The sequence below is a fragment of the Manis pentadactyla genome, chromosome X (assembly GCF_030020395.1).
Source record: "Manis pentadactyla isolate mManPen7 chromosome X, mManPen7.hap1, whole genome shotgun sequence".
In the NCBI taxonomy this organism is placed as follows: domain Eukaryota; kingdom Metazoa; phylum Chordata; class Mammalia; order Pholidota; family Manidae; genus Manis; species Manis pentadactyla.
The window spans coordinates 104,194,372-104,219,300 of NC_080038.1; the positions used below are offsets into that span (position 1 = coordinate 104,194,372).

A 24,929-nucleotide genomic window follows, 5' to 3' on the forward strand; every position below is an offset into this window, starting at 1 on the left:
ACTGGGTCATACAGTATTTCTATTTTTAGCTTTTTTGACAAATCTTCATACTGCTTTCCATAGTGGCTGCACCAATTTACATTCCCAACAACAGTGTGGGAGGTTTCCCTTTTCTCCACATCCTTGCCAACACTTGTTATTCCTGGTGTTGTTTATATTAGTGTGAGGCGATAATATCATTGTGATTTTGATTTGCACTTCCTTGATGATTAGTGATGTGGATCATCTTTTCATATGCCTATTGGCCATCTGTATTTCTTCTTTGGAGAAATGTTAGTTCATTTCCTCTGTCCATTTTTTATTTGGGTTATTTGGTTTTTTGGTGTTGGGGCATATGAGTTCTTTATATGTTTTGGATGTTAACCCCTTATCAGATATATCATTTATGAATATATTCTCGCATACTGCAGGTTACCTTTTTGTTTTGTTGATGGTGTCCTTTGTTCTACAGAGGTTTCTTAGTTTGATATAAGTCCCATTTGTTCATTTTTGCTTTGGTTTCCTTTGGGGAGATATATCCAGAAAAAAATTACTCATGCTTATATTCAAGAGACTTTTGGTTATATTTTCTTCTAAGAGTTTTATGATTTCATGTTTGATATTTAGGTCTTTAATCCATTTTGGGATTACTTTTATATACGGAGTTAGACAGTAATCCAGCTTCATTCTCTTGCATATAGCTGTCCAGTTTTCCCAGCACCAGGTATTGAAGAAACTATCTTTTCCCTGTTGTATATTCATGGTTCCTTTGTCACATATTCACTGACCATATATGCATGGGTTTATATCTGAGCTGTCTATTCTGTTCCATTGATCTATGTGTCTGTTCTTGTGCTAGTACACTACTGTTTTGATTACTGTAGCTCTGTAGTATAGCTTGATGTCAGGGAGCATGATACCCCCAGTTTTGTTCTTCTTAAGATTACTTTGGCTATTTAGGTTCTTCTGTGGTTCCATGTAAATTTTAGGCTTCTTTGCTTTAGTTCATTATAAAATGCCATTGGTATTTTGATAGGGATTGCATTGAATGTGTAAATTGCTTTGGGCAGGATTGCTGTTTGGACAATATTAATTCTTTTAATGAGCATGGCATAGATTTCCACTGATTTGTGTCTTCTTTAATTTCTCTCATCAGTATTTTATAGATTTCAGAGTACAGGTTTTTACCTCTTTGGTTAGGTTTATTCCCAAGTATTTTATTCTTTTTGATGCATTTGTAAATGGAATTGTTTTCCTTATTTCTCTTTCTGCTAGTTCATTGTTACTGTATAGGAATGCAACAGGTTTCTGTATATTGGTTTTGTATTTTGCAACTTTTGCTGAATCCAGTTATTCTAATAATTATTTTGTGGAGTTGTTAGGGTTTTCTACTATACATAGTATCATGTTATCTGCAAGTAATGACAGTTTTACTTCTTCCTTACCAATTTGTATGTCTTTTAGCTCTTTATTTTGTCTAATTGCCATGCTAGGACTTCTAGTATGTTGAATAAAAGTGGTGTGAGTAGGTATCCTTGTCTTGTTCCTCATCTTAGAAGAAAAGCTTTCAGCTTTTTGCCATTCAGTATGATATTACCTGTTGGTTTTTGTATATGGCCCTTTATTATGGTGAGGTATGTTCCTTCTATAACCATTTTTTGAGAGTTTATCATGAATGAATGTTGAATTTTGTCAAATGCTTTTCCAGCATCTACTGAGATGATCACATGGTTTTTATCCTTCCTTTTGTTAATGTGGTATATTACATTGATTGATTTAAGAATAATGTACCATCCTTGCATCCCTGGAATAAATCTCACTTGGTGGTGATGGATGATCCTTTTGATGTATTTTTAAATTTTGTTTGCTAATATTTTGTTGAGGATTTTTGCATCTATGTTCATCAGGGATATTGGTCTATAATACGGTTTTTTGTATTGTCTTTGTCTGGTTTCGATATTAAAATGATGCTAGCCTCATAGAATTAGATTGAAAGTATTCTCTCCTCTTCTACTTTTTGGAATACTTTAAGAACAATGGATATTAGCTCTTCTTTAAATGTTTTGTAGAATTCACCTGTGAAGCCATCTGGTTACAGACTCTTCTTTGTTGGGAGTTTTTTGACTACCAGTTCAATTTCTTTACTGGTAATTGGTCTATTCAGATTTTTTATTTCTTCCTGAGTCAGTCTTGCACATTTCTGGAAATTTTTCCATTTTTTCTAGGTTGTCCAACTTATTGGCATATAATTTTTCATAGAATTCCCTTATAATTCTTTTTATTTCTGTGGTGTCAGTTTTAACTTCTTTTTCATTTCTGATTTTGTTTATTTGTATCCTCTCTCTTTTTTGTCTTGATAAGTCAGGCTAGGGGTTTATCTATTTTGTTTATCCTCTTGAAGAACCAGCCCTTGGTTTCATTGATTTTTTTCCTAGTGTTTTGTTCTCTATTTCATTTATTTCTGCTCTGATATCTATTATGTCCTTCATTCTACTAACTTTGGGTTACATTTGTTCTTTTTCTAGTACCTTTAGTTGTGAGGTTTAGATTATTTGTTTGGGATTGTTCCTGTTTCTTGAGGTAGTCCTGTATTGCTGTGTACTTCCCTCTTAGATGCATTTTTGCTGTGTCCCACATATTTTGAACTGTTGTGTTTCTGTTTTCATTTGTCTCCATGTATTGTTTGATTTCCTTTTTGATTTGTTCATTGACCTATTGATTACTTGGAAGCATGTTGCTTAACCTCAGTGTGTGGGGTTGTTTTTTTTTTTTTTGGTTTTCTTTGTATAATTGATTTCTAATTCCATAACATTGTGATCTGAAAAGATACTTGATACAATTTCAATCTTTTTTAATTTATTGAGGCTCTTTTCTTGTGGCCTAGTATGTGATCTACTATGGAGAAAATTATGTGTGCACTGAGAAAAGTGTATATCCTGCTGCTCTCAGTGGAATTTTTCTATATATATATCTGTTAAGTCCATTTGGTCTAATGTGTTATTCAGTGTCTCTGTTTCCTTATTTATTTCCTGTCTGGATGGTCTATCCATTGATGTAAATGGGATTTTATAATCCCCTGATGTGACTGTGTTTCTGTCTATTTCTCTGTTTAGGTCTGTTAAGTATTTGCTTTATATATATAGATGATCCTGTGTTGGGTGCATATTCAGAATTCTTATATCCTCTTGTTGGACTGATCCCTTTATCATTATGTAATGTCCTTTGTTGTCTTTTGTTACTTTATTTGTTTTGAAGTCTATTTTGTCTGATATCAGTACTGCTACTGCTGCTTTTTTCTCCCTATTATTTGCATGAAATATCTTGTTCCGTTCCTTCACTTTTAGTCTGTGTATGTCTATAGGCTTGAAGTGAGTCTCTTCTAGGCAGCATAAAGGTGGGTCTTGTTTCTTTATCCATTTTGCCACCCTATGTCCTTTGATTGATACATTCAGTCCATTTATATATTTTTTATTAAGGTATGATTGATATATACTCTTATGAAGGTTTCACATGAAAAAACAATGTGGTTACTACATTTACCCATATTATCAAGTCCCCACCCATACCCCCAATGCAGTCACTGACCATCAGTGCAGCAAGATGCCACAGATCCACTATGTGCCTTCTCTGTTCTACACTGTTCTCCCCATGATCCCCACACCATGTGTACTAAACATAATACTCCTCAATCCCCTTCTCCCTCCCTCCCCACCTGCCATCCCAAACCCCTCCCCTTTGTTAACCACTAGTTCATTCTTGGAGTCTCTGAGTCTGCTGCTATTTTGTTCCTTCAGTTTTCTTCATTGTTATACTCCACAAATGAGGGAAATCATTGGCATTTGCCTTTCTCTGCCTGGATTATTTCACTGAGCATAATACCCTTTAGCTCCATCCATGTTGTTGCAAATGGTAGGATTTGTTTCTTTCTTATGGCTGAATAGTATTCCATTGTGTATATATACCACATCTTCTTTATCCATTCATCTACTGATGGACACTTAGGTTGCTTCCATATCTTGGCTATTGTAAATAGTGCTACAATAAACATAGGGGTGCATCTGTCTTTTTCAAACTGGAGTGCTACATTCTTAGGGTAAATTCCTAGGAGTGGAATTCCTGGGTCAAATGGTATTTCTATTTTGAGTATTTTGAGGAACCTCCATACTGCTTTCCACAATGGTTGAACTAATTTACATTCCCACCAGCAGTGTAGGAGGGTTCTCCTTTCTCCACAACCTTGCCAACATTTGTTGTTGTTTGTCTTTTGGATGGTAGCCATCCTTACTGGTGTGAGATGATATCTCATTGTGGTTTTAATTTGCATTTCTATGTTGATTAGGGATGTGGACCATCTTTTCATGTGTCTGTTGGCCATCTGAATTTCTTCTTTCGAGAATTGTCTCTTCATATCCTCTGCCCATTTTTTAATAGGGTTATTTGCTTTTTGGGTGTTGAGGCATGTGAGTTCTTTAATTTTTTTTGGATGTTAACCCCTTGTCGGATATGTCATTTAAAAATATATTCTCCCATACTGTAGGATACCTTTTTGTTCTATTGATGGTGTCCTTTGCCGTACAGAAACTTTTTAGTTTGATGTAGTCCCATGAGTTCATTTTTGCTTTTGTTTCCCTTGCTGGAGGAGATGCGTTCAGGAAGAAGTTGCTCCTGCTTATATTCAGGAGATGTTTGCCTATGTTGTCCTTTAAGAGTTTTATGGTTTCATGACTTACATTCAAGTCTTTAATCCATTTTGAGTTTACTTTTGTATATGGGATTAAACAATAATCCAGTTTCATTCTCTTGCATGTAGCTGTCCAGTTTTGCCAACACCAGCTGTTGAAGAGGCTGTCATTTTCCCATTGTATATCCATGGCTCCTTTATCGTATATTAATTGACCATATATGGTTGGGTTTATATCAGAGCTCTCTAGTCTGTTCCATTGGTCTATGGGTCTGTTCTTGTGCCAGTACCAAATTGTCTTGATTACTGTGGCTTTGTAGTAGACCTTGAAGTTGGGGAGCGTAATGCCCCCAGCTTTATTCTTCATTCTCAGAATTGCTTTGGCTATTCAAGGTCTTTTGTGGTTCCATATGAATTTTAGAATGATTTTCTCTAGTTCATTGAAGAATGCTTTTGGTATTTTGATAGGAATTGCATTGAATCTATAGATTGCTTTAGGCAGGATGGCCATTTTGACAATATTCGTTCTTCCTATCCATGAGCATGGGATGAGTTTCCATTTGTTCGTATCTTCTTTAATTTCTCTTAGGAGTGTCTTGTAGTTTTCAGGGTATAGTTCTTTCACTTCCTTGGTTAGGTTTATTCCTAGGTATTTTATTATTTTCAATGCAACTGTGAATGGAATTGTTTTCCTGATTTCTCTCTCTGCTAGTTCATTGTTAGTGTATAGGAATGCCACAGATTTCTGTGTATTAATTTTGTATCATGCAACTTTGCTGAATTCAGATATTAGATCTAGTAGTTTTGGAGTGGATTCTTTAAGGTTTTTTATGTACAATATCATGTCATCTGCAAACAGGGTCAGTCCACTTACATTTAAGGTAATTATTGATAGGCATGTACCTACTGCCATTTCATTTATTGTTTGCTGGGTTTTTTGGTAGGTCCTCTCTGTTCCTTCCTTCCTTTCTTATACTTTCCCTTGTTATTTAATGATCTCCTTTAGTGTTATGTGTAGATTCCTTTCATTTAAATTTTTTTATGTATCCATTATGGGCTTTAGGTTTGTGGTTACCATAAGATTCATAGATAATTTCCTAAAATATGTAACTGTCTATGTTAAGTTGATGGTCACTGAGTTTCAAACACATTCTAAAAATACTCCTTTTTTTTCTTCTTCCTCCTCCACACTTTGTATATATAAGATGTTATAATCTACATTTTTTGTGTATCTCTTGACTGATTTTATATATAGTTGATTTTACTACTTTTGTTTTTTTAACTTCATATTTGCTTGTAAGTCATTGTACTACTTTTACGGTAGGTTTATTTTTACTGATAAAGAATATTTAGACATAAGAACATTTCCAGCTACCAGATTCCCTTTAACATAACCTGTTAGGCTGCTTTAGTGGTGATGAATTCTTTTAACCTTCATTTATCTTGGAAACTTTTAATCTCTCCTTCAATTCTGAATGATAACCAAGCTGGGTAGAGGATTTTGGTTATAGGTTCTTCCCTTTCAATACATTAACTATTTCATTCCACTTCCTTCTGGCCTTTAAAGTTTCTGCTGAGAAATCTGCTGATAGCCTTATGGAGTTTCCCTTATGGGTAACTGTCTGTCTCTCTGTTGCTGCTTTTAAGATTCTCTCTTTATCTTTAATCTTTTCCATTTTAAATACTATATTTCTCATTGTTGCCTTCCTTGGGTTCCTCTTATTAGGGGCTCTCTGTGCTTTCAGGACCAGGGTGTCTATTTCCTCCCCCAGATTGGGGAAGTTTCAGTTAGTATTTTTTCAGAGATTTTCCACTCCTTGACTCTCTCTTCTCCTTCTGGGACCCCTGCTGTGCAAATATTGTTTCATTTGGAGTTATCACACAGTTCTCTTAGCACCTTCTCATTTTTAGAAATTCTTTTTTCTCTCTGTTTCTCAGCTTGTTTACTCTGCTCTCCTCTATCTTCTATTACACTGATTCCTTCCTCTAATTCCAACAGTCTACTATTCCTTCCCTCTATTGTATTTTTTATGTCAGTTATTGTATTCTTCCGTTCTTAGTGGTGCTTTTTTATATTTTCTGTCTCTTCATTGAAGTTCTCACTGAGATCATCAATTATTTTCCCCAGTTCAGTGGGCATCCTTATGACTGTTACTTTGAAATTTTTATCAAGAAGATTGCTAATCTCCATTTCATTTAACCCTTTTTGTGGTGTTTTATCATGTTCTTATGTTTGGAACATATTCTTCTGCACCCTCATTTTGTCTTCATTTCTGTGCTTCTTCCTGTGTATGAGATAAATTAATTATGCCCCCTGGTCTTGAAAATAATGGCTTTATGAAGTGGGCATCCTGTGGTGCCCAGAAGCTCAAGACTCTCTGTTCACCAGAGCCTGGTTCTCTTTTGTGGCTGAGCCATAGTTGCTGTTTGTGGAAAGTGGGTGGGACCCACCTTTCTGCCTTTCTGCTAACAATGGCTGATCCCCACATCTAGCCTCTGTGTGTCCTTTGTGTGACATGAGGTGCTTCTGCTGGAATTCATTGTGGGTTGGGCCATCCTTTGCTTTCTGGTCAGCAATGGCAACCTCTGTTGGGCTGAGTGGGCTGGCTGGGCAGGTGAATAAGGGAGCACTGCCATAGGGCTGAGCTGCCAGCAAGGGAGCTGGAGAGTTTGGAGCTGGCTCCCACAAGCACCTGACCAGTTGGGCTGAAGGAGGGCCAGGAATATGTGGTCTGCTCTCCATCTGACAGGCAGCATAGTTGGACCACTGCTGGGCTGAGTAGAGTGGGTACACAGGGGAGACCCGCTTCTGGGTCTGAGCCACCAGCGAGGATGATGGAGTTTTTGAGCTGGCTCCTGCAAGCACCTGACCAGCTGGGCTAAGGGAGGTCTGGGGAAATGCTTTTTGCCTGCCCTTTCTCCTCCAGAGAGACCTCCTCCAGAGGTCCCTTCGACCTCTACCCCTCTGGCACACTTCCCACTGCTGGCAAATCTTTCAAACTACTGTCTCTGTGATGGGTCTCAGTGGGACTGACAGAGCTTGCCTGTCCTCCACATGCAACAGGAGTCTTGGCCCCCAGAGTGCTCTAACTCTCCCAGCCCCATTAATCATCAAAGCCCAAGACAATGTGGACTTGTATTCCCAGAGCAGATCTCCAGGGCCAGGTGTGCCAGATTTCTAATCACTTATCCCCTCCCTACTCCGTTCCTCTCCTTCCTGATTGTGGGCTGGTATAGGGGCAGGACCTGGGTTGTGATCAGTCCTGGCTCTTCCCCTCTACCCTTCACAATGTGGTCTTCTCTTCTTCACCAGGTATAGATGGTCTGTTCTGCAGTCTTCTGGTTGTTTTCAGGGTTAGTTGTATTCACTATAGTTGTTTCCTCAGTGCGTACATGTTAGGAGGTTTTCACCTTGCCATCCTACTGTGCCATCTTTTCCTATTCCAAATGCATTTTAGAATTATCCACCCAATTTTTAGTTTTGGAATGCTCCCAGTTCTAGTCCTTGCTCCTCTTCTCCTCTCTATCTGAATTCATTTTTCAAGTCTCATGACTTTAAATACCATCTGCTTGCCAGTGACTTCCAAATGTGTGCCTCCTGTCCAGATACAAGTTTTTTCCTCTAGGTTAGTATATCCAACTATCTACCCAACGTTTTGAACCTGACATTCTGATCAAGTTGAAGTCCTGATCTCTGCCACTTCCTCTCCTGTAATTTTTCCTCTCACATCTCCCCTTCTTACTTAATTGAAGGCTACTCTAGCCTTCTGGTTGTTCAAGCTAAAAATCTTAGAGTCATATCCTTGATTCCTCTTTTCTTTTGTATTCCATATATGATCCATGAGAAAATCCTGTTGGTTTTACTTTCAAGTATGTCCAGGATCTAACCAATTCTTGGCATCTTTATTGCTGTTTCTTTGGGATGAGCTACCATCGCTCTTAGATCACTGCAGCAGTAACCACTTAAATGATTACCTTGTTTCCATCATTACATTTATATTCTATTCTTAACAAAGCAGCCAGAGACATCCTTTTAAAACTTAAGTCATATCATCTTGCTTTTCTGTTTAAATTATTCTACTAGATTCTCATTTCACTCACAATAAAAGCCACAGTCTTTATGGTTAACGTTTTTTTTTTTTATTGAAGGGTAGTTGACACACAGTATTACATTAGTTTCAGGTGTACAACACAGTGATTCAACATTTATATACATGATAATTCTAGGTACCAGCTATCACCCTACCAAGTTGTTACAATACTTTGACTATATTCCTTATGCTATACATTACATCCCGGTTACTTATTTATTTTACAATTGGAAGTGTGTGTGTGTGTATATATATATTTTTGTGAGGGCATCTCTCATATTTATTGATCAAATGGTTGTTAACAACAATAAAATTCTGTATAGGGGGGTCAATGCTCAATGCACAATCATTAATCCACCCCAAGCCTAATTTTCGTCAGTCTCCAATCTTCTGAGGCATAACAAACAAGTTCTTACATGGAGAACAAATTCTTACATAGTGAATAAGTTACATGGTGAACATTACAAGGTCAGTCATCACAGAAGCTTTCGGTTTTGCTCATGCATTATGAACTATAAACAGTCAGTTCAAATATGAATACTCATTTGATTTTTATACTTGATTTATATGTGGATACCACATTTCTCTATTATTATTATTTTTAATAAAATGCTGAAGTGGTAGGTAGATACAAGATAAAGGTAGAAAACATAGTTTAGTGTTGTTATGGTTAACATTTTGTGACATTTTATGATATACCACTTGCTATAACCTGTTAATTGTCAGACCTGGTTCCCCTTCATCACTGTACTCCAACAATCTGGTCCCTGATGTTCCTTGTATATGCCCAGCATAGCTATTCTTTCTTCCTGGAATTCTCTGTACTCATTATACACATGTTTCATTCTTTAAGTTTCTTTTTATCATGTATCTTCTTTTCAATGAGGTCTATTCTGATCACCCTATTTAAAATTGCAACTTGCCACCCAGCCCTAGCATATCTAATGCCATTTACCCAGCTCTATTGTTTCATAAAAGCATAACACCTTTTGATATCTATCTATATAGATATACATATCTATATCTATAATTGAATAATTCTTTACCTTTATTGTTTATTGTCCCCTGGTAGCATGTGAGTACCATGAAAGCATGGATTTTTGTCTGTTTTGTTTATTAATATATCACAAACACCTAGAACAGTGCTTGGCACGTAGTAGACACCCAGTAAATATTTATCAATATTGAATTGATTATAGATGGAGGCTTCTTTATGTTAAGTTGCAGTGTTGTCTCTTAGTGCTAATTTCTCTAGGGCCTATCTAAAGAAGGTAAATGTACCCCTTCAAGTAAAATCTATGCTCCATTATGCTTTTCTGTAGGTGACAAAGGTGATACCTGCTTCAACTGTATTGGAACTGGTATTGCAGGGCCTCCAGGTCAACCTGGTTTGCCAGGGCTTCCAGGTCCTCCAGGTAAAACATTTTATCTTAGGGCAACTTTTAAAAATATTTATTGGCTAGATTTTAGTGAGTTTGTTGCTTTAGAATGATGTCAGTTCCTCATTTTATAGCTAGTCATTCATATCCATAAATAATTAAATGTGAAATGCCTCTATCTGCTGTGAAATAAATTATGCTCTTGTTTCTAATACCTAAAGCAACCATCATTTTCTATTAAAGCATTTTGACAATATTATTCCAGGAAAAAAATATCACCCCTATTTTCCATATGGTGAGGAAAATAACTCATACAAAGTCAGACTTCTTTCTTCCAGAACACTGGGGGGGGGGGAAATTCATAATGCCTGGCCCCTGAGTATAGTTTCCAATGGCAGAATGTCTAATCATTGGGGATATATCACATGTTGTCATTAAGGAATGAGGATTCTACTGGAGTTTGGTGACCAACTGCCAATATTCCTTTTTCTATATATAGCTCCTCCTCCTCTGTTTCCAATCAAAACCATATTTGATATCCATCAGACCCACAACTCTTACTCAGCTGCCTCTTGGGATATCCCAATATTATATTTTCTTGAAATTGCACTTTATGTCTTTGTCAGGGCTGAGAATAGAGACACCAGATCTCTTACCTTTCTGTCTAGTGTGTCTGCCAAGTAAACCAGTTCATTTGCACTTGGAAATAGATTTTAACAAGTCTTATAGCTGCCAGTGGAAGTTAATAATCTAGCCTTGTACACCCACTCTAGTGGTTTTCAAACTTGGGAGTACATCAGAATTACATGAAGGGCTTGTTAAAACCCAGATTGCCAGGTCCCACCTCAAAAGTTTCTGATTTAGTAAATTGTGGAGGGGTATAAGAAAGAGCATTATAACCAGTACCTAGATGATGGTGATGCAGTTGGTCCAGTGACCAATTTTGGAAACCACCACTTTAGCAATATTTCCTCTAGTCTTTGAGCACCAAGTGTTTCTCATAAACCTAATTCTAAAAAGTGACAAGCCAATTAAAGGACTGGTAGGGATCTCAGGAAATTGTTTAAGTCAGAACAAAGAAAGATGCAGACTTTGCCCTTGTCTCCATTTCCTCTTAGCAGTGGGATGGTTATAGGAGTCTGAGCACTTTTGTGCATATTACTTAGTAACTGTGAGTGAGTTCTGAGAGGCTTTGAAGTTGGAAATACCTAAGGATACAAAATATTATATGTAACATGAAATATTATATTTACTCAAAAGAAAGGATGATTTCCTCATTTTGAGGGCATAAAATAGGAAAATAAAATGTGACTTGTAAAATGGATTGAGTGGGGTTCTTATTTTAAAGCTTGATCTCCTGTGTTGCTAATTTTACATGAACTTTGTCAAGGACTCAAGCTCACAGCTCACATTATTGTGTATGTGTATGTATGTGTGTTAGGATCTCTTGGTTTCCCTGGACAGAAGGGTGAAAAAGGATACACTGGTACAATTGGTCCCAAAGGATTAACAGTAAGTTTGAGTATATTATAAAACAAAAGAAGTAGAAGAAAGCCATTTTTCACTCAGGGATATATACAAAAGAAATTTAGTTTTTCAACTGTGATTTATTTGACTCTTCTCTCTGGCTCACATGCCTCATTTGATTCATAGCTTTGTACATTAAATGTTATTGGGTGGGTTGATGGGATAAACTGGAGAGAAGAAAGTGTTATAGAAACAGAAACTGAGTTTCTTTTTCTATTGTTCTTTTTCTCCCCTTTATTTTATTTTTTTTTCCTGTCAGGGCATACCAGGAGTTCCAGGTGCTCCAGGTTTTCCTGGATCTAAAGGTGAACCTGGTGACATACTCACTTTTCCAGGAATGAAGGGTGACAAAGGAGAATTGGGTTCCCCTGGAGCTCCAGGGCTTCCTGGTTTACCTGGCACCCCTGGACAAGACGGATTACCAGGGCTTCCTGGCCCCAAAGGAGAACCTGTGAGTTGGTTTGATATTTTTGGTTTTGTGATGTCAAATTGTTATTTAGGGATATTTCCTAGTAACATGGGCCTGGTGCTGAGATGAACAATCAGTGCTCAAAAGAATGTGCTTATGTAGAATAATGGCATATTATTATTGAATATGTAGGGTTTCCTTACCACTCTTTCCTCTCAGTTGTTTTATAAATTCCTTCTTTTTAGCCCATTACTATATTGAGTAATATTGGTTATGCAATAGGTGGGTAGGAGGTTAAAATGTTTATCGTTCAGTGAGGTTCCCCTACTCTTATCCCACATATCCTTGTCTGGGTTTATTTAGGCCTAACAACAGGAGTCTAATTTAGTTTTTATATATAGTGAACTTAGAGATAAATGTGGGTAGGTGACCATGTATTAGCTGTAAACTTGATTTATACTAGAATATAAACTTCATGAGGACAGAGATTTTCAGCCATTTTTATTCTTTGCTGTATCACCAGCACATGGCACATTGCAAGAACTCAAAATTATTTGTTGAAAGAATGAATGACTAAGCAGAGTGATAACACATAACATCCTATAATAACACGCACTTAAACAGCTTTTAAGAAGAACGATTTATGGCTGTCTCATTTGTTGTATTTGGTAATACTGACCTACAGATAGCTGTTATATCTATATGTTTCTGTATTAAACTTTTGCCTTTTCAGGGTGGAATTGCTTTTAAGGGTGAAAGAGGTCCCCCTGGGAACCCAGGTTTGCCAGGTCTCCCAGGGAATAGGGGGCCTATGGGCCCTCTTGGTTTTGGTCCTCCAGGCCCAGTAGGTGAAAAAGGCATACAGGGTGTCGCAGGAAATCCAGGCCTACCAGGAATACCAGGTGAGTTTACTGTGTCTGTTTGTTTTTAATTATGTGCCTAAAAGTAGAAATGTTTATCTTTTGGTCACTCTTGACTTCCTTTCATGAGAGATGTATCTCCCTGGGCATTATATTTGGGCTTTTCAGAACTCCTTAGCAAGGGTTTTTTTCTTTAAATTCTTCTGTCTTCATTGTTATTGTTGTTGTTTTTAAGTATATGACATATAATTCATTAACAAATCATTACAATGGTAATACCCATGTACCTACCACACATGTCAAGAAACAACATTGCCAGCATCCTAGAAACCCCCATCCTCCTCTCTCTGTCCTTTCCTGATCATAGGAATTATTTCTCCAAAGGTAACCACTGTTCTGACTTTTTGTATAACTTCCTTCTATTTACCCCCTAGTTTTATCACCTAAGTACGCATCCCTAAACAAAGTAATTTAATGATGCTTCTTTTTGAACTTCGTGTTAATGGAATCATAGTGTAAGTATTCTTTGTGTTCATTTTGTGTATAGCTGTAGTACATTCTTTTTCATTTCTTTTTCTATATAGTTGATATGTAATAATATTGGTTATATCATAGTATATAACATAGTGTTTCAACAATTACATACATTACTAAATGCTCACCACTGCAATAAGGGTAGTTACCAACTGTCACCATATAAAGATATTATAATATTATTAGTTATAATATTCTCTATGGTGTACTTTTTATTCCCATGATTTATTTATTTTATAAGTTGGAGTTTGTATCTCTTTATCCCCTTCACCTATTTTGCCCATTCTTCCCCCCTTTCCCTATAGCAACCACCAGTTTGTTCTCAGTGTTTGAGTCTATTTCTGTTTTACTTTTTAGGTTCCATTTATAAGAGAAATCATGTAGTATTTATCCTTCTAAGACTTATTTCAGTTTACATAATACCCTCTAGATTCATCCATGTTGCTGCAAATGGCAAGGTTTCATTTTTTATGACTGAGTAATATTCCATTGTGTTATACATTCATTTTCATTGCTGAATAGTGTCCCACTGTGTGTATGTGTGTGTCTCAGTTGATTTATCCATTCTATTGTTAATGGATAATTGCATTATTTATAGTTCAAGCCTATAATGAATAATGCTTCTATGTACATTCTTGTATATATATCCTGGTGTACATGGGCACACACTTCTCTGGGGCCAGGATCAGCAAACTACAGCCCATGGATCAAATCTGGCCTACCCTTGTTATAAATGAAAGTTTCATTTGAACACATCACACCCATTCACCATTATCTATGGTTGCTTTTGCACTACAACCATAGCATTGAGTAGTTGCTAGAGACCACATGACTCACAAAGCCTAAATTATTTACTGTCTTGTCCTTTACAGAAAAAAATTTCCAATCCCTGTGCTAGGGTATATATTTAAAGTTAGCATTTTTGAGGCATAGAATAAACATATCTTCACCTCTACTAGATAATTCCAAAATATGTCCAGAGCAGTTGTGCCAATTTATACTCTCACCAGCACTATTGGAGATTTCTTGTAGCTCTACATCCTCTGAAATATTTTGTATTGTCAAACTTTAAAAATTGTTGCCAATCTGTTGAGTGTGATATATCACATGGCAGTTTTATTTTGCATTTCTCTGATAACATTAACATGAGCACCTTTTCATGTTTATTGAGCATTTGAGTTTCCATTTGTGAAATGTCTATTCAAGTGGTTTGATCATTTTTTCCGTGGGGTTAGAGTTATTTCTTTTTTTATTGATTTAGAGGATATATATATGTATATATATTCTATATGTTACTTGTCAGCTATTTATTTTGCAAAATTTTCGCTATGGCTTGCTGTTTTTACTCTCTGTATGGTGTCTTTAATGAACAAAAATTGATTTAAATGTAGTCAAATTTATCAGTCTTTTCTATCATGGTTAGTGCTTTCTATGTCAAGTCTAGAAAAATCCATCTTTGTCCTGAGCCTATTTCAAGTCCCTGTTTCAATTCATAAGAAGTAGGTGTACTTGGACTTTCCACACATAAAACCTTAAGGTACCATTAGTTAACCAAAAATAAGTATTTTCCTTGTTTACTATAGTTTGTCTTTTTTTTTTTAGGCTTTTTTGACCTACACTTAAAAAATATCTTTAGAGATGCTATCTTCAATCATAGAAGCTCTTAAAACTGTCATCTACTTTTTTTCTTTGAAATTCATCCTTCTGTTTGGTATCTTCCTTGAATATATAATATGGGATTGTTTTTTCTTGTGGGTTTTTGTTAGTTTGTATTTTCAAAAGACTATGCATACTTTCTTTTTCTGTTTTTAATTAGAGGAGATTTTTAGTCAAATGAACACTTCTCACTCACTATTGATTCCCTCTTATTCTTAGGTCCTAAGGGTGATCCAGGTCAGACCATAACTCAGCCAGGGAAGCCTGGCCTACCCGGTAACCCAGGCAGAGATGGGGAAGTCGGTCTTCCAGGTATGGCAGGAATTTATTTGATCATGTCATCAACAATTATTGGCTTCTTTGTTTGAAAGTCTCCCTTTCAAAAACTGCTGTGTCTTCATAGGTGATCCTGGGCCCCCAGGAGAGCCAGGCTTGCCAGGAATACCTGGTAGCAAAGGAGAACCAGGTATCCCTGGAATCGGGCTTCCTGGACCACCAGGTCCCAAAGGTATGTTGGACTGGGTAACAGGCAGCATAGATCAGCTGGTTAGTATGACATTATTCTTTGATACAGTTCACTCAACAATTAAAATATACCCATTGTACCTTTTTTCTATGTACTATAAAGAATGTAAATGAAAAGTCACAGCAAGTATGCACTGTAATTTCATTGTCTTTATCTAGAAACAGTCCACACAAGGAGATATTTAAATCATAGGTATATAAAAATAACATAAAAGGTTTATAAATCACAAAATTATTGTCTTTTGGGTTCATGTTATATTATCAGGGATTAGAAAAGGTAATGACACATAGTAAGCACTCAGTTAATTTTTGTTAAATGAATGGATTGTTAAACAGAAAACAGGTTTATTGCACATGTCCAACTAATGTTTTATTCTAAATCATATTCTCTTGATTTAGTGAAATGTTTAGGGCTGTTGCTTCAGTTCTGCTTTATTTCTCAGAGAATTTATTCTCATGAATGGCAAGAAGGCACACTGGTCTGAGAATAGTGCTTAAACATGCCCTTACTCATTTACATTTAATGACTTCAAAAAAGCCAGATTTGATTTTATGTGTATATATCTGTGTAATACCTGCAATTATGTTTAGCTCATTTCCAGAATTATATAGTAAGACTTTTATCATACTATATACATATGTAAGCAGAAGAAAAGTTTTTCTGCATCTTTGTGTGGGATACATTCCTTATTGTTTAGTTCTACCCCATTTTAATAAAGTAATAGTTTTCTTTTTCCTTCAGAAGAGTGTAACTCCCAAACACATTTTCCCTATATGAATATGATAAGACCATAAGGTGATTGAGAGGGCATATCAGCTATCTGTAAGGCTTGATCCTAAGTGGTCATCTAGAATATCATTGTGGTTTTAACATCTTACTGTAGTCAGTAACTAAATATGATTGGATATGTAAAAATGTAGGCTTGGGAGTTTGTATATCTTTCTTAAAGTGTCTTCTCTTTGGAGACTAAAAAATGCCTCATTTTACAGGTTTTCCGGGAATTCCAGGTCCTCCAGGAGCACCTGGGACACCTGGAAGAATTGGGCTAGAAGGCCCTCCTGGGCCGCCAGGCTTTCCAGGACTGAAGGTCTGGGACATTCTGATATATTCTTTGCTCTTTTCCTATCTCCCCTACCTTCCTTAGCCCTGGCTCTCTATTTTGACTAGACATTATCCCAAGTCTTCACTATATAAATAAAATGTAACATTATATTTCATTTAAACATATTTAACCCCAAACAGTCTTTAATAGTCTAAGAGATCAAATTTGAAGCAAAAAAAGCTTCTGAACCTGTTTTAGAGTGACAGGTTATTTGATGAGATGAGAGATTATAGATAAAAGAATACAATCATCAGCTCCTTCTGTGCCTCTCTGAAATACCACCACCATCCATTTAATTTTATCCATGCCTGCATGTTGACTGGTTGAAATGTTGTAGAATATCATGTAAAGAACTTCCCATACTGTTTCCCTCTCCACAGTCCCATCCCAGATACATAATGCAAATCACTGCTATTGACTTAGAAATAATAATAATAATAATAACAACAATAATAATAATAATAATGAAATAATGATACTGTTAGAGTTATTTCCATTCCTTTTACTATACCTTAGCTAATCTTAAAATTTTTGTCTGTCAGCCTTCAGCAAACTGCTGTGGTATGTAATTATCATGACTGTTCCTCTGTTTTCTCTGTTCTTAATTAATTTAAACTTCCTGTGTTTTCATCATTACTACTTTTTTTTCCATGGGAATAACAATTGACCAATGACCCAGCTCTCATGAGACACCATTTCTCTATTGATTAGTTGTTTTTATTTTATTATGAACTTTCAAATGGGTACAAAAGTAAAAGCAATAATACAATGAACTTTTCTATATTCATCACTCAGATTCTAAATTATCAAGATTTTATATTTACTTCATCTATTCCTTTTTTATTTGCTGAAGCATTTTAACCCAGACCTCAAAATTGTGTTATTTCAGCCATAAATAATTCAGTATTCATCTCTAAGTAAATGTACATTTATACAAAAACCACAATTTCATTATCATACTTAGTCAAATTAAAAATAATCATCTAATACTCAGTTTATAATCACATTTCCTCACTTCACTTCTTTAATCTCATGTTTGCTCAGTTATCTCTTTCTTGTCTTGAAACCAGTCCAAATCATTTAGTTTGTTTTACTAAACCCTGTTTCCCAGCCTTCCAGATGTTCTCTCCAACATACCAATTACTTTTCATTTAATTATCCTACTCCCTTCCCTATGGGAAAAAAAAATATTACTTTATATTTTCTACTTTAAATTCTCTGTGGTAAAAAATAAACACCAAGAAAATCATGAGAGTTTTTGTTGTGTTTCGTCATGTGTCTACTCAAGGGAGAACCAGGATTTGGACTACCTGGGCCACCTGGGCCTCCAGGACTCCCAGGTTTCAAAGGAACACTTGGCCCAAAGGGGGATCATGGTTTCCCAGGACCTCAAGGTCCTCCAGGACGCACTGGCTTCGATGGGTTGCCTGGACCAAAAGGTATGGAGGCTGTTGCTACTTCTCAGTTTTCTTTTAACTTTTATAGAAATTGAAACTGTTGGGAATGTTTATGGATGATAAGTCCAATTAAAAAATAGCTACCTAGTATTGAATTGCTTGGGTATATTATAGTGTATTCTTCCAGTTGCTAGTTGCTCGATTGTGTTTTTGACAATCTTTTCTTGTTAGAAATAATGCCATAGTGAATAACCTTGCCTCCATGTTGTTTCGTAAGTGTACAGCTGTAATAGGAAAATAATGAAAATGGATCGAAGGGTAAATGGATCTCTAGATATTGTCAGATTTCTCTCCATTTGCACCATTTTACACTCTCAGTAGCAATATATGAGTGTGCTCGTTTCCCCATAGCCTTGCTTAGTGAGTATGTTGACTTTTGGATTTTTGCTAATCTGATGGAAGTAAGTAGGAATTTCAGTGTAGTTATTAAAACATTTTATTGTGAAAATTTTCAAACACACAAAAATTTAAAGAATTGAATATTTTAAAAAACCATTGATCTATCACCTAGATTCTATGATTAATATTTTTATGTTTGCCAACATTCTATTTTTAACAATTTGACATATATACAGCAAAGTAGAAAGGATTTTACAGAGACAACTGTATTTCATTTATATTCTACTATCAATATTTTACTATACATGATTTGTGACATATCTATTCATTCCTTTATCCATGGACTTATTTTTTTATGAATTTCAAAGTAAATTGCAATAGCAGTATAATTCTCCCTAAATATTTCAGCTTGCATATCATAAATACAATTCTATAGTTATTTTTCTTTTGATATAAAATTCACCTGAAATGTGATACACAGATCTTAAGTGTATATTTGCTGAACTTTGACAAATGCATACACCCACCCATATAACCAAAGCTCTATCATGATATCCCAGAAATTTCCCTTTTCCTCAGTCTCTACCCCAACATCCACAGTGGCAACTATGCTGAATGATTTTTTTCATCATAAATTATTTCTACTTGTTCTGGAACTCCATATGAAATTATATAGTATGCACTTCCTTTGTAAGGCGTCTTTCACTTAGAGTACTGTATTTGAGATCCATTCATGCTGCTGTGTTTATCAGTAGTTCTTTATTTTTTATTATTGAGTATTTTATTGTATAAATACACCAAAGTTTGTTTATCCATTCTCTGTTGATGAACATATGGACTGTGTCAAGTTCTGTGCTATTATGAGTGAAGCTTATAAAAGAATGTTCTTTTATAAGAAGTCTTGTAGAACATATCTATATTCTTATGGATATGTGCTTTTGCTGTGTAAATTATTGAATCATAACCATAAATTGTTGGATCATAACCACTTTTTCCAAAATGGTTGTACCATTTTAAACTCACACCAATATGGTATGAAAGTTTCAGTTGTTCCACATTCTCTCCAACATTTGGTGTTATCAGTCTTTTCATTTTTCAATTTTGGTAGGTATGTTGGTAACATATTTTGGTTTCAGTTTGCATTTCCCTGATGACTAATGCTGAGCTCCTAAGTTTTATACTTTTAGATTTTATGTTTAACACTATCCTCCATCTCTAATTTTATTCAACATCATTTGTTTAAAATATCTCCCTCCCCATTGAATTACTTTAGTGTTTGTGTTATAAATCTATTGACTATATGTGTGTGAATCTATTCCTGTGATGTCAGTTCTACTTATCTATTTTACTATCCTTAAGATCAGTTAATGTAATCCTCCAGCTTTATTCTTCTTTTTAAAAAATTTCTTTGGATATAATAGGTTCTTTGCCTTTATTCTCAGGGTAGTTCAAATTTGTAGTCCATTATTGTGAGTGAAAATGACAAGTTTTTTCATATCTTTAAGGGACATACATATTTTTTTCCTGTAAACTGTTCATATCCTTTGCTCATTTCTCTGTTGGTTTCTTCTATCCTCTTGATTTTGATTTCCATAATTATATGTAGGAATAGAATTAGCCTAGCTGGTTTGGCAATTTTTTTTCCTCACTGGTTTGTAAGGAAGTGGACTCTCATGGTCAATGTTTTGGCCCCTAGAGAATAATATGAACAGCTCCATGCTCCTGAGACATGTTGGTTTGATTCCCATTAAAGCAATAAGACACCATAGCCCAATTTACCCAGGCTAGATCCTTCCAGCCAAAGCTCCAGACTAGTCCAATACAAATTCTTAGATAAGATCTTTTAAGAAATACCTTTCTGTCTTGGAGTAAACAATTATGGCTATCTGTAAAGTGTAACAAAGTTACAGGTAGTGGTTCCCACCAATGATCTCCCCCAGTTTAGACCTCTGACCCCCAAAATTGTAGATAGAGACAATATAAATGATAAGCTATGTGGCAAGCAGTTCTATATAGAAATTATTCACTCACTATGCTTTATTTATAAAAATGTCCTTTAGACAGGGGTTGGGAAGAAATGGGTGAAAGCCTATTTTAAACATCAACTTCTTAACAGGAATTTTCCTAATCTTTGAAGGGACGTATAGGATCCCCATATCCTAATAGGAATCATTCTCAAATATTAAAACCCTACTACAGTTCCTAAGGTGCTAGAAGAAAAAGAATTTGGGATTTTATGCCATGTAATTCCTTTATTCCTCAACATTTATTAGATTTTTATTATGTGCCAGATACTACTTGAATCAATCAGTAGAAACACAAAGGCATATAGACTATGTTCTTGAAGGTCTCAGAGATTGTTCTTTACTGTAAGAAAATCTAGGTAGTATTATTATGATAGTGGTTACCTCAATAGGAATGTTTATGAATGTGTATCATTAATGTTTTGGATCAGTGGACCACAGCCAAAACTCAGCAAGCAAATCACAATAAAAGTTTGCCCACCAGACACACTTATACCATTGGTTGAGTATTAGAACTTAGTAACTAAACTATATGAGATTGGTGCAGCACTTTCAAAGCAACATAGTAACCAATAATAAATTTAAAAGGCTAATACCCAACAGGAAAGAACTATATGAGGAAGAAAGTGTGTTTTAAGACTGACATTAGAATCAGATTAAACAAAAAAGAAAAAAGATGACTTTGGAAGCATTGAATTTGCCTTATATGTTACTTTTGTTCAGGGCCTCATCTAAGGAGGCTTCATAGAGGAGGTGACACTTGACTGCAATCTTTATGGAATGATTTTCCACGTAGCTAGAATACATGCAAAAATATCACTGTAACAAATTAGAATGGTGTATTTGGAAATATTCTAAGAAATAAAATATAAAATATAATTTGCAAAAAGTCTGTGTGGTATCTAGAAACTAATAAAATGTGCCCAATGTATTTGTGGAAAAAAGTTAAAACTCTATTATTAACAACTTGAGGAAGTGTAGAATTAATTGGGTTGATAAGTCATATGTGTGGATGGGAAGATCCAATGATGTCAACTCTTCCAAATTTGTCTGTAAATATAATGTGTTTTCAATGAGAAATCTTCCAAATTTGTCTGTAAATATAATGCGTTTTCAATGAGAAATCAAGAAGGAGTGTTTTGGAAGCACTTGACATAACTGATTTTGGAACAATATTGACCAAACATATACTAAAATATATTATACAGTCTTTGCAATTATACCATTGCAAACCAGTGCTGGAACATACAAATAGACCAATATAATAGAAGGAGTTCAGAAACATACTCATGTATATATAGAACTTGATATTTCACAGAAATGTCATCATTGGTCAGTATGGAAAGAATAAATTATTTCAACAGTCATATTGAGTAGTTTCAACTAAATGAATAAAAAATGTATAATATACATATATACCTCATTTTATTGAGCTTCACTTTATTGTGCTTTGCAGATACTACATTTGTCACAAATGGAGGGTTTGTGGCAACCCTGCAGTAAGTCTGTCAGCACCATTTTTCCAACAGCATTTGCTCACTTCATGTCTCTGTGTTACATTTTGGTAATTCTCTCAATATTTCAAACTTTTTCATCATTATTATATTTGTTATTGTTATCTGTGATCAGTGATTATGATTCACTGAAAGCTCAGATGATGGTTAACATTTTTTAGCTATAAAGTATTTTTAAGTTTTAAGGTATGTACATTGTTTTTTTAGACATAATAGTATCACACACTTAATAAACTATAATATTGTATAAACATAACTTTTATATGCATTGAGAAACCAAAAATTCATTTGACTTGCTTTATTGCAATATTTTCTTTATTACAGTGGTCTGGAACTGAACCTGTAATGTCTCTGAGGTTTGCCTGTAACAAAAAAGGAATTTAATTCAGAAATATGAAAAGTAAAATTGAAAAAGATATTTGAGAAAATGTGGGAGACAGGGAAAAGTATATTTTTTTGGTAGCACCTTAAGACTATACAATTTTGGCAGCTTTCTTTAATAAAGAGAAATTACAAATAGAAAATTGAGATATTGTAATGATCAACATCAGGTGGTCTTCAGTCCAACTACACTTTTCATGCTCATTCAGCTACCATGGGCCATATGTGGCATTGGCTTCATGTAGAAGGATACAAGAATAGGATGTACAGTATTCTAGCAGAGCAGGGTAAGAAGTTTCTCATCAGCATAATACCTCGTCATTGACATTTATAGAACATTCCACCCAAGAAGAGCAGAAAGCGTGTTTTTTTTGAGTGCACAAGGAACATTCACCATGATAGACCATAATCTAAGCCCTAGAACAAATTTTAGCAAATTAAAAATACTGAAATAATACAGTAGATTCTCTAACCATAACAGGTTTAACAAGAAATCAGTAATAGAAAACTCGGAAAATACTGACATATTTGGAAAATAACCAAAACACTTCTAAATAACTCATGAATCAAAGGGGAAATCACTAGGGAAATTAGAAACTATTTTGGATCGAAAGAAAATAAAAATAAAACACCAAAATTGTACAATGCATATTACAAAGTGGTTAGAAGAAAATTCATATATGAAATATTAGATTAAAAGAACAATCTCTAATGAATTATCTAACTTTTCACCTTAAGAAAGTAGATAAAGAAAACAAAATAAAAAGGAGACAATCAGAAGATAGGGCAAAATAGCAATAAGAGCAGATATCAATGAAATTGAAAACTGAAAAACAATATGAAAAATTCTGTGAGATCAAATACGGTTCTTTGAAGAAATCAATAAAATGGATACACCTCTAGCCAGGCCAACCAAGAAAAAAAGAGAAGAGATACATATTACCAATACTAAGAATGAAAGACCCTGCCTGCATTAAAAGAACAACAAAGGAGTATGACAAACAACTGTATGGCCATGTATTTAACAACTTACATGCAATGGATGAATTTCTTGAAACATACAAACTACTGAAACTCACTGAAGAATAGATAATCCAGATATTTCTTAAAGGAATTGAGTTTAAGTTAAAATCCTACCAACAAAGAAATCTACATGTCTATATGACATCACTGATGAATTCTAACAAACATTTAAAGAAGCAATAACACCAGCTCCACAAATCTTTTCGCCAAAATAGAAATGGATGGATTGCTTCCCATCCATTGTATGAGGCCAGCATTACCCTGATATCAAAGCCAGGCACAGACATAATGAGCAAAGAAAGCTATAGACCAGTATCTCTCATGAATATAGATGTAAAAATTCTCAAGAAAAGAGTAGCAAATCAAATCCAACAATATATAAAAAGGGTTATACACTATAACCAAGTAAGGCTTATCCTCAGAATAGAAGGTTGATTTGAAAATCAATGTAATTTGCTGTATCAACAGTTTGAAGAAGAAACACTGTTATCATTTCAGTAGATGCTGAAAATTAACATAATTCAACATGCATTCTTAAAAAGTGATCTCAGAAAATCAAGAAGAGAAGGGAGCTTCATTAGCATGGTAATGGACATTTACAGCAAACTTGACCCATTGTATTTAGTTATGAAAAACTGCTTTTTCCTGAAGGTATGGAACAAAATAAAGATATCCTTTCTTACCACTCCTTTTGAGTATGTATTGGAAGTCCTATAAGGCAATAGAAAGAAATAAAAATCATACATGTTGGAAAATCAGAAATAATTTCAGAACTTAATATAAAGTCACAGTAATTAAGATGGTATGATACATGTGAAATGATAGACACATAGATCAATGAAACATAATAGGAAGCCCAAAAATAGACCTATACAATTTGATTTTTAACAAAGTTTCAAAGGCAATTTCAATAGATAATTGTCTTTTCAAAAAATGAAGCTAAATCAATTGGACATCCATATGCAAAACAAAACAAAAGATGAGCCTGGACCTATACTTCATACTTTCTACAAAAATTAAGTCAGAATGGATCATAGACCTAAAAGTAAGATCTAAAATGATAAAACTTTTGGAACAGAATCAGGCAAACATTTTCTATAAAGGGCCAGATAGTAAATATTTCAGTCTTTGTGGGCCACCTATGGTTTGTCATATAATTTTTTTTTCAACCTTTAAGTGTAGATTCTTAGTTCACAGGCAATTCAAAAACAGGCCGATAAAGGTAAAATTTAGCCCATGGGCAGTACTTTATTGTCCCTTGTTTTAGACAAAAGCATAGGAGAAGATCTTTGTAATTGTAGGTTAGGCAAAGAACTGTTAGATACAACACCAAAAGATTCCATAAGAGAAAAAAATTGATAAATTGAACTTAATTAAATTGAAATAGACTTTTTTATTATTTATCTGACAAAGGACTTTTAACCAGAATATAAAAAGAACTCTCAGA

At 34.9% G+C, this 24,929-nt stretch overlaps 1 protein-coding gene across 2 annotated transcripts in view; it reads left to right on the forward strand.

Moving 5' to 3' along the window:
• The window catches only part of COL4A5 (collagen type IV alpha 5 chain), a 228,008-nt gene that overhangs the window by 147,546 nt on the left and 55,533 nt on the right, over positions 1-24,929 (forward strand). For both annotated transcript variants that reach the window (XM_057495198.1, XM_036924940.2), the window contains 8 exons: positions 10,074-10,166; positions 11,572-11,642; positions 11,917-12,108; positions 12,800-12,968; positions 15,336-15,428; positions 15,520-15,624; positions 16,632-16,729; positions 18,033-18,183. In XM_057495198.1, coding sequence (XP_057351181.1) covers positions 10,074-10,166; positions 11,572-11,642; positions 11,917-12,108; positions 12,800-12,968; positions 15,336-15,428; positions 15,520-15,624; positions 16,632-16,729; positions 18,033-18,183 — 972 coding nt within the window. The remainder of the gene's footprint in view (positions 1-10,073; positions 10,167-11,571; positions 11,643-11,916; positions 12,109-12,799; positions 12,969-15,335; positions 15,429-15,519; positions 15,625-16,631; positions 16,730-18,032; positions 18,184-24,929) is intronic.